The 10,884-nt window shown below is 39.6% G+C and overlaps 1 protein-coding gene across 2 annotated transcripts; it reads right to left on the bottom strand.

Annotated features, from left to right (window-relative positions):
* Nucleotides 1-1,035: 1,035 nt before the first annotated feature.
* On the bottom strand, nt 1,036-10,884 carry LOC147229506 (uncharacterized). Of its 2 annotated transcripts, XM_086154976.1 has the most exons (4): nt 10,759-10,884; nt 8,668-9,271; nt 7,585-7,635; nt 1,036-6,117 (listed from the first exon to the last, which is right to left on the bottom strand). In XM_086154976.1, the coding sequence occupies exons 2-4, from the start codon at nt 9,109-9,111 to the stop codon at nt 4,996-4,998; spliced, it is 1,617 nt and encodes a 538-aa protein (XP_086011102.1). In that variant the 5' UTR covers nt 9,112-9,271; nt 10,759-10,884; the 3' UTR covers nt 1,036-4,995. The 2 variants fall into 2 exon arrangements, with proteins under 2 accessions (XP_086011102.1, XP_086011103.1); XM_086154977.1 differs by lacking the exon at nt 7,585-7,635.

Genomic DNA, 10,884 nt, shown 5'->3' with positions numbered 1-10,884 from the left:
CAGGAAGACCATCATATATATATGCAGTTCACAATGGGTTTCAATTTACATGTTTCCATGTAAGACTTAGTCTTTACTAGCCCTTGCCATGCAAAATTGAATGATTTCCAAGAATTACCCAAGATTTAGATTGAAAATCTAACTGATTGATATCCGGGCCAAGGGCTAAAATTTCCATTTTTCAATGTTACTGGTGAAATCAAAGGAATACTATTAACACATCACAGTGGGTTAGTTTTCTTAGAAAATAATTTGGACAGTTAAGCTGGAAAAACCGTCAGAACATAATGAAAATGCTGAAAGGTTTCATGCTGGTTTAATGTTATTATGGTGCTGTTATGAAATGTGTTTCATTGAAGACCGTCTTAGGGTCGCAGAAGGCGTCCACAGGTTTTCACATTTGGAGTCTATTTTGTTGCTGGCATTTACTTGTAGGGTAAGAATATCAAAGCAAATTACATTCATATCACCCTTTACATCATGAACTGAAGAAACATCTTGAATGAGGTGAAAAGATTTCAAAGGAAGAAAATCAAGCCCAGTTGCTATGTGAAGATGATTTTGAAGAGAATCACCATGCCATGTAATTGATTTTTCCCCTAAGACTACAGGCAATGCAAGAGCTTCAAACAGCCTCACAATTTACTCTTCTGAGACTGAAATTAATTGCAAGGCTAAGAAACAAATGTTTATAATAGCTTCAAAAAGCCTGCATAGAGTAATTTCATCACTGTCGATGGAGGAGTTACTGACAGCTCAGAATAGTTTAATGTAAGGAAAACAGATTTTAACTTCACAAATATGGTTGGCTAATATTAATATTGAGATTTGCATCAATTTAACAAATAAGAAAAAAACGGGACAAAAATTTATAATTTGACAGTAGGGATCGTTGTTGAAGTGCTCTTGTAAAACTTGTATCTTCCCGGGTCCTGCAAAATGAACACAGTTCTGCTGCTGCAAATTAATAGGAGCTGAAATTTGAAGGTAAAACAGGAAAGAAACTTGAATCAACAACAGAAAAGAAACCAGGGGTGAAATTAGTTTCTTTAATAATCTTTTTCCAGTACAAGATGCTGCCAACACCTGGGCTTTTTTGCTGCTGTTTGTCATTTATTTTCAATTCGTCCTTTTAAAAATCAATAAAAGATTTGTACACAGTGAAAGATCTGGTCAGGTAGGGGATGATGATGATAATGGGTTTGGTCCTGTTGGCAATAACCAACAATGCAACTAAGCTTGAGGTGCAAAACAACAATTCAAGGAATGTCTCAGCTGATTATCATAACAAAAGGTAAATAGACCTCGGAGGGTAAATCAATAAATGAGCCTGACAGATCGGCAGGGTCCAAGTGATCGATCATGAATATCCCAATTTTAATTGACTCCACTGAGCAGTAGTGACCAACCTAGTATCAAAATGACACATACAGTCTATAGTTAGTCATAACAATGGACCTGCAATGAACTAATTCTCTGAGAAAGACATGAGTACACTTGCTCAACATGACATTGATATGTTTGAAATGTTAAAGGTAGGAATGCACAATATTTTCTGAATGTATTAAAAATTCATTCAAAAGGTCAATATTTCAGCTGCACTAAATTGAAAGAAAATAAGGAGAAACAGCATATTCAATGTGTTACTTAAGTGAAGTGGTTTTCTTATTTTGAAGTCAATGTGAATATTTTAAAAGACATCAACAATAGAACATACTTTATGGCATCTTCATAAATTGATTTAAATTAAATTAAACTGTGGTTATAACTGTATTGATAATTGACCAAACAAATTGTTACATAAAAGATGTTTTTGATACAGAAAAAAAGAAATAAATATTGTGCATCCCTTGTTAGATGAAGACTAGACCAGGTTGGATCTCCAAAAGCACCTCTGGCAAAATATGAGGATGAGATTTGTCATCAGTTGTTTCCCAAAGCAGAACTTTTCATTATCAGATATAATTTATTGAATATTTTAGGCTGAAATATCCAAACAAAGTAGCACTTCTGAGTGCATTTTAAGGCAAACCTTCAGGGTTTCCCCACATTTTCAACATGAGCTACCCTGATACATTTGGCAACCTATTTCAGCATTATTTCTTTTACAATACTAATATGATTGTATAAACAAAAAATACCAGGGTTTTGTACCTGTTTCACAGACTGAGGTCTGATAATCAATTAAATGCAAGAAATATGGAGTTGAGAACTTTCCCAGATAAGATTGTGGCCAGGAAAAAACTACTGCAGCTAACATTTTCACATTTATGCAATTTGTTTTAAAGATTGGTCTGATAATCAAAGTCTTAGCTTTCCTTTTTTTTGACATTTACCTTAAACGTTTGGCACTTGTTACAGCAACAGTAGTAGTGGGTTTGCTGTCCTGATTCATTTTCCAATGTCATGAGGAAAGTCACTTCTAGAACATTAGCCAGGGGTAAAAAAGTAGTGGTAACTGTTGAACTCTTACAATGTAAGTAGAGATCAAAGAGATGAGTCAACATGTGTAAATTTAGGCATAGGAAAGGAAATTGACCTATAAATTTGCACACTGAATATTGGTACCAGGTAACGACTAGGTAAACTTGGGCAAACATGAAATGTATAAGGCACTCTGTTGGCTGAGTGAGATGTCAATGTTAGTCTGTGAACACTAGCAAAATTTAATAACTTGTTCACAGCTTCATTTACATACAACTCAGTCATATTTCTTTTACGGCGATAATGCAGTTTAGGTATGTGAGGGATGTTCCCACATGGGAAATGTTTCCGCATAGCAAACAAAATTCATAAAATATTATAGATGACCTATTTCTACTATACTTTCTAGAAAAGATTCTAGAAAAGTTTGCAGTGAATTTTGAAACGTAGGGGTAATATATGAGTCAGTTCAATTTTTAATTTCGGATACTCAATCACAACATTTTCAAGAGGCAGTTAAAGTGCATGTATTCACTATTAAAAGATTTGAACATCTATGTCATTAATGGGCCATAACTTCTGAAAAGCTTGTTTCCGTGTTATGTAATTTGTTATTTATTTCACTCTCCTTTTGTTCATTTTTCAATGTTATTTAACTTCACTGTCATTTCTATCATTTATATTTCTTTTTTTAAAAAACAATCTGAAGACTGCTAGTATGATTAAAAGGCCTCGTATCATGTAAGAACAAATTTTTCAAAGTTTTTACACTTCAGTTGGGGTCTAGTGAAATCTTTATAGGTAGCACTACTGTCAAATAAATTGGACAACAACAATCCATTCGCTTCATTTTCAGAGCGAGATCTCAAAAATATGTGAATTAAGATCCTTTCAATTTTCCTTCAACGTAATCCACAAAACCATTTACATCTTGAACAACTTGTCTCAACAGCACCAGGGCCAAGTCATTATGTCAAGGATACTAGCATAGCATTCTAAAGGTTCTGTAGCTGCACAGTAGACAGCATAAAAATGAACAGCTTCAGATGAAACACTACCAGCATTCATTTTACATGTTGAAGTAAACATTCCAGCTGCAGCTGTCAAAGGTTGTTAGCTCTTACCAATTTGCACCATCCAGGTGATACAAGTAGTGGTGAACAGTTTCCTAAAATCAGCATCAATACCAACTGTGTGATAGAATGGCATACTAGAAAGATGTGTTACTGGTTACTCATTAACGTAATATTTCTGACATGTCATTGCTTAGCAGGCAGTCAGATAATTCAGCTGAACTCCTGTTGTGCTGAAAAAGTACAGTAAAACTTTTAGTGTTGTCCAGCAACAAATGGTTTTAATTCGCATAACCTGTTGTTTTCATCAATCTGTCCACTTATATTTCCTTTTTTTTTAATCTCCACTCTTGTGTTGTGAATCTACAGTTTGGTCTTGAATTCTATCTTTAAATCACATCAAAGTGACTGCACACTCTATGTGACATATGCGATACTTGACTTGTCCATTTGCTTGATTTCTTTCTCTTGGCCTGCTGTCATTGTGTTGCTAAACCTATGGTTTGCAAGCTGGGATTTATCACGGTAAGATATGAAAATTATTGTCATAGCCCTGAAACCAAAGTGGTTGGAGTATAGAACTACATATAGAACTAAAAGAACTACAAGTAGGCCTGGCTGAAATCCAACTATACTTCCTGAGTAGGCCAGCTGAGCAGTAGCCCTTTTGGTTTTAAAATGCTAGGTGTACAAATCAGGTTGTCCAACATAGGACTCAGAGGGATATAGAGCCCTCAAAAATTATTAGCAACATCAGAATAGAACTGTTGAAGAGGAGTAGGATATAGCACCTTAAAATCATTATTTGCTTAAAAAAACAAAAAAAAAAAAAAACCAACAACAATTCAATTTCAGGCTGTAATCAGAGGGGTTTAGCTTTTATATAAAATATTGACATATTTAATATATGCAATTTTCTTTATGGATTTTCAGTGATAAATTTCTCTTCCCATATTTAATGTCTTTGTTGAGTTTGTACCAGCGTAGATATGTGTAGTGTTATTTTGAATCAATGCGCTTCAGTACAAATCATATGGATCCATTGCTTTCAAGCTAGATCTCTACCTCGGATTTGATTTTCTCCTAATGGATAGAATTGCATAAAATAGCATGCATCTTTATGTCATTTGTTCTTGCTACTTTAGGAAACAACTGGACAGTTTAACAATCTTCAGCATGAAGTGAGTCTGTCCAGGTTTATTCATAGGATAAGGAGTTTGTGCTCAGTGACAAAGGTAAGCTTAGATTATCTACAAGCCCCTCCACACACACACACACACACACACACACACACACACACACACAGACACACACACACACAGACATGTAAACATACTCTCATGAGATATGTATCTCTCTGACATACATATAAATGCAAAAAGCACAAAAGGTATGAAACTGTAAGAAAATTCAAAAGGAAAAAATTCTTATGTTGTTTTTATAAAAAAGAGGAATAATACTTTGTTTTTCCAAGAGGTTAAAGGTTATGGAGTTTTCTTTAGCTACTGTCACAGCCCACTGTGCCACTGCTGCCATTACTGCTGGTGCTGGCAGTGTCAGCTCGCTCACGCTTGTGGATCTGCTCATGTGCTTTGAGGTGGCCAGACTGGCTGAAAGTCTTGCCACACTGCGGGCAGGCATATGGTCGCTCGCCTGTGTGGATTTGCTGGTGTGCCTTCAGGTGGCCAAGTCGGCCAAAGCTCTTGCCACACTGCGTGCAGCCGAAAGGCCGCTCACCTGAATGGATCTTCTCATGGGTCTTTAGCACACCAGAGTTGCTGAATGTCTTGCCACACTGCGAGCATGTAAAGGGCTTCTCACCCGTGTGGATCTGCACATGGTTCCGGTAACTGGTTTCCTTGGTGAAGCTCTTGCCACAGTGTGGACAGCAGTATGGCCGCTCACCTGTGTGGCTTAGCTGATGTGCTTTCAGCTCCTTGGACTGGCCAAAACTCTTGCCACAGGCAGCACATATAAAGGGTCGCTCACCTGTGTGCAGGCGTTGGTGGGAGCGCAGGTCATCAGCCTTGGTGAAACCTTTGGGGCAGTGTGCACACACATAAGGCTTCTGGCCTGTGTGGATCAGCTGGTGACGTTTGAGGTTGCCAGCCTGACCAAAGCTCTTTCCACACTGTGAGCAAGTGTAAGGCCGCTCACCTGTGTGGATGCGCTGGTGGGTTTTCAGATTCCCCAGCGTACTAAAGTTCTTGCCACACTGGGTGCAGGAAAATGGCTTCTCCCCTTGCATGTTGCGAGGTTTCCGCACTGTAGGGTTTTGACTTTTAGTTGTGACAGCCAGACTATCACTTCCCTGCCCATCGGCTGTTGTAACAGCCACAACTTTCCCCTCCTCAGAGGCCTGCAACTCATACAGGCTGCCACTTCCAAACTCAAGGTCCAGTTTGCCCATGCCATCCATCAGTAGGCCATCAGGGCGGAGCTTGTTGAGCTCTGTGCGAAGCTCCGCCATGTGGATAGATTCCAGCCCGTTGTGCGGCAGGTGGCTAGACACTGTATTGCATTCTGCATACTCTGACTTGAGGGAAGTGAGCTCAGTTGTGTAGTAACACTGTAGGTCCACATGATGGTCTGACTTGATGTACTCCAGTGTGTCGGTCACCTGCAACAACAAAAATACACATGACTCTGACCAAGTCATCGTCAAATTATACAAAAAACCTCTATAATGTTCTGTTAGATTCTTAAAAAGCTGTTTTGTTTTTTTTTTAAACTTGTTTTTAATCAAAGTTTGTGGCACTATCAAACCTGGCACACACCTGAGGATAATTATCAAATTGTCAACAAGCAAAAGATACAATATTTGTCAGTATGGTTTCAGTCCACACATCAGGTCACATTTATTTGTGACACCTTTCAAAAAGTTAGATCAAGGCTAAGCTAATCCAAAAGTGTATATACGCAATTCCTGCCATATCACCAAGCTCTCAATAATGGCATGTATGTGGGTGAAAGGTTATGTATAAGATATAACGTTTCTATGATGAAACATCTTTCGGATGGATGGATGGATGGATGGATGGATGGATGGATGGATGGATGGATGGATGGATGGATAATCAAGTCCAGTTGCCATGATAAGATTTGACAACGGTTAACCATGACCTGGATGACTGATAAACTTAATGAAATAGCAAATCAACACATTGTGCTATTGTGACAGGATGGGCTTTTCAAATAAACTTGGCCTTAATTTAGTTGAATCAACACATGCTAGCTGTTAGAAAGAATTCCGTGAAGGCAAGTTGACCTGCAATGTTTAAGCACAATAAATAGGAGCAATGCAACATGCAAAACAGAAAGTTAAATATCAATTATGTTGTTGACATGATTAAGGAAGGCTATAAACTTTTTTCTATACCTAAGCTGTTACATCAATATCCAAGAGACTGACTTTCAATGTTTGTACTACTTCTTAGAGTAACTTCACGCATCATTTGCTTTTGATACATGGGAAGAGTTTTGAGAGTAGATTTAAAAGATTTACAGTCATAAATCTGATTTGATCACTGGGTTGCTTGCTACGCTATATTTAGTTACATCATGTTAACATTTTTTCAAATGTTAACATGATGTACAAATATGTACATCTGAGTCTTTTCAACTTATTTCATCAGAACACCACATGGTGGACCCTCAGCTGTCACAGAGTTTGAGGTATGAAATCAACCAAACCTTAGACCTGTCAGCTCCAAAAGCAACATGGGAGCTTAACTGATTATGCCATTCATCATGCTACTTGGGACAGAATGGTAATATCTGAACAGTGATGAGGAAAAAAAGTTCAGTTTATCTGTTGGGTCTGGATTACTATTTTTGAGGAATCTATAACAAAATATTGTTAAAGTTGTAACACCTGGCAAACAACATTTTTAAACGGCAGCTGTTGCACACAAACAAATAAATACATACAAACTAATCAGGAAAATCTATTTTTACAAATATAGCCTATGGAACTTCCTCTGAGTGATACCTCAGATTTAAATATTCCCAAACCATTTTCTCATAATTTTGATATAATACATCATTATGGGTTTCTGGTAGACAAAAATGCTGGCAAATAACATACCCCAGCCTTAAAGTAATGGATCAGTGTCTTGGTTATATCTGCACCTTGGTCCTGAAATTACAGTTCAGAATAATTTCAGTACAGAGTAAAACTTTTAATTCATTTAGACAAAAGCCAGTAGTCATGATTAATTTTATGTCCCTCAACAAACTGACAGGATTAGCAAACTTTTCAGCGCTGGATCCCAAATAATTAGGATGCAAGATATGTAGGATTTAATATTAGGAGGAAGTATACAAGTACACTATTAGTGTAATCATCTAGTTGACGCGTTGTCTGGTTCAATACATGGCACAGAGTACATTGACCTATGTATTAATGAGATCTTAGGAGTTTTGTGCATTACTCAATGCAACATTCAAGAGGGGGAGGTCTTTTATTTTTCTATCGCACCTAAATATCATTGTTCTGGGTTTATTGGCAGGCTATTCCAAGCATTAAAATTTAAATTTACACAGGCAATGAACTGCAACTTTTATATAAAATTTCTGAAATCTTGCCTGGATCACTCTTAGGTTCCTGGCTATCAAGAGCAATAAAACAAGTCATGAATTAAGCTAAAACCTGGAAAAGTCCTAATGTGGGAAATGTTTGCTGCAAAATAGTAAATGTTTCAAAAGAGAAAGTGAGACATTTCAACATCTGTGGCAGAAAAGCAGCTTAGTTGTCAATCTGCTTCTGTTTAACATGAAAAGCTGGGCACACTGAGACAGAGAGCATCACTTTACCTGCAAATTCAACATCAAGTTATAAAACGGTGAAGACTATTATCACAAAAGATTTGTACTCTAAGGTCTAAGGTTATGTTTTTTGTTAAAATGGATTTTTAAGAAATCAAGACAGATGAAAGTATTGTTGCGCAAGTGATACCGAAGTGTTAGGGTCATAACTCAAAGTCCCTGCAAAAAGAAAAAAGAAATTTCCTCAAGTCTTATTATTGGACAGGAACTTTGAGAAATGCAAACTGGACAAAGAGATAATTTTGTTTGATTTAAATGTTCACAAGACATTTGATTAATTTATTCTCCCCTATCTCATAAAGTAACAGTTGGATTGTTGGATGGTAACAAGAATGGGTGTTACCTGGGATATATAGTCAAACACCGAGCTAGGCTCGTAGTGTGACTTGTAGTCCAGCTCTGTGATATCAGCATGCTGGAAGGGCAGGTTATGGTTCCTGTGATGACTGTGATGCTCCGACTTGATGTAGTCTAGCCCACTTATTTCCATCTTGATCTGGTCATGGCCCAACTCTGCAGTTGACAGTGGCTGGATCTCTGATAGGTCCACTGTGCGGATAGGCTCCAGATCACCGTCCTCTGGCTCACTCTTCACACAAGGCAGCATCACGAGAGGCTCAGCAATTTCTGCAGCCAAGGAGCTGAGTGTGGGCGTCGGGCAGTCCGAGGAGAGGAGGGCCAGCGTCGGTGCAGACTCCCCCTGCAGGGAGGGGTCCAGAGGCGGGGGAGGAGAGCTGCACTCAGGGGGCAGGACGAGACTTAGACACTCTGCCTCTAAGTCTGTCATGGTGAGGGGCAGAGCTATGCTGCCTTGCCACTCTGAATCACCAACTCGGTCCTCCACTGAAGAAAGCCACCTGTCCAAGGACAGGCAGAGCCAGGGAATGGGGTGTCTCCAAACACAAGACTCTAGCTGATGTCACCAGCTACACCTGCCCGTGTCCACCCTGCGGAGACATTCACACACACTTAGTGGTAGCTGGACATCACGGCAAGAGGAGGGGGAACAGCGAATTGCATGAACAAGGAGCAGCAGAGAAGGGAAGCAGCAAAGGAGACAAACAAGGAAATGTGTTATTTGCTTTGAGAGGATAAGCAATTAAATATTCTATCAACTTTCTTTCAGAGGTTGTCTGTAATCCTCATAATCTGTTCCCGAGGTTTGTTTTTTTCTTTATTTCTTTCAATCAAAGTTCTTGTTTCTTTATTGTTCATTAGCAGGTAATTCACTTGATATCTGAAATCCACAGGAAGGAAAGGAAGGAAAGGAAACAACATTTCATAATAACATTATAAATCTATGATCTTGAAATAACTTCAATATTATAACAAATTACTTAGCTTCTGCAAGAAACTGATCAAGACAGCAGCCTTATGTGGGGAAAAAAGAGGTAAGAATTTTATCAGAAAAGGTGGTTGAGATGTCTGTGTTAAACGCTTGCGTTGATCATCAAAATGGCTACATTTAGTCAAACTTTGACCAAAGAAATATACAACAGTTGTCTGAACATTTACAGATACAATCTCAGTTGCAAACATGACTGTCTTTACACATCTCACCAATTGTCATGTAATTCATTGGAAAGATCATATCATGGGGCCGGGTCGACTCGTGGCTTCTCGGACCGCCCCTGCATCCTCAACACAGGCAGGGAAGTTAGAAACCGCTATCAATCGCTAATTTCAAAGTAGGCACTTTTACAGGAGCTCAACGAGGAAGCATCTTCTAGTCTTCCATCCTCAGTCACTTATGACCCACTGAGAATTCAAGTTACCTGCCTCCTGAAACACTCAGGTGCATCTTCACCTCGCCACGAAACCTCTACACACTTAACTGCCGGAATCTGGCGTTGATTTTTGCCTGGGAAGACTCAGCGAATTGTACCCACGCGAACCCTAAAACATCATACACTCGACTGTTCACTATCAGAGGTTCCCCGCGGGAAAACCTGTAATGTCAAATAAAAACTCGTGCGAGCTTTTTTTCCATAATACAAAGACGCGGCAAGGTGCCACGGCTCGCTAGCGAACGGAGCTAGCAAGGGGCCATCTTGTTTATCGCTTTCGCCTCCTTTGCAGGCTGCTAAAGCTAAATAGCAGCGCTAGCTGGTGTTAGCATGGTGAGAAAGTGAGAGTGGAGCGAGCAGAAGAGGACAGCGCAAGAGGAACGCTTGCTTCGCTTCGCCCGCTAACGTGGGCACTTTTGTCATTTTAAAACCCCGTGGAATCGCAGCTGGGAGCGACTGACAGCTGCGTCACTAAGGACACCTACTGCGTCAAATGATAATATCAGTGCGGCGGCCGACGGCGACTCTCGTCTTTATCTGTCATAAAGCAATGCTTGGCGGATGTGAAAAGGAGCGAGGCGGAGCGGCACCGGGCCGGAGAGTAGAAAAGGAGGCCGCGGAACGCTGCAGCGACAGGAGTACCTTACCTGCGGGCGGTCCGGTTCATGGCAGGTTCGGCTCCGCTGCCCGATACTTGTAGCTTAACTCCGCGGACCCGCCACGTCCACCTCGGCAGAACACCCCGCCGCCTCTCCTCTCCTCTCCTCTCCTCC

The sequence above is a fragment of the Fistularia commersonii genome, chromosome 11 (genome assembly GCF_037954325.1).
Source record: "Fistularia commersonii isolate RoL2024-O1a breed Wild chromosome 11, RoL_Fcom_v1.0, whole genome shotgun sequence".
NCBI lineage: Eukaryota > Metazoa > Chordata > Actinopteri > Syngnathiformes > Fistulariidae > Fistularia > Fistularia commersonii.
The sequence above is the reverse complement of the archived record's forward strand: the minus strand, read 5'-3'. Positions and strand labels throughout refer to the sequence as shown.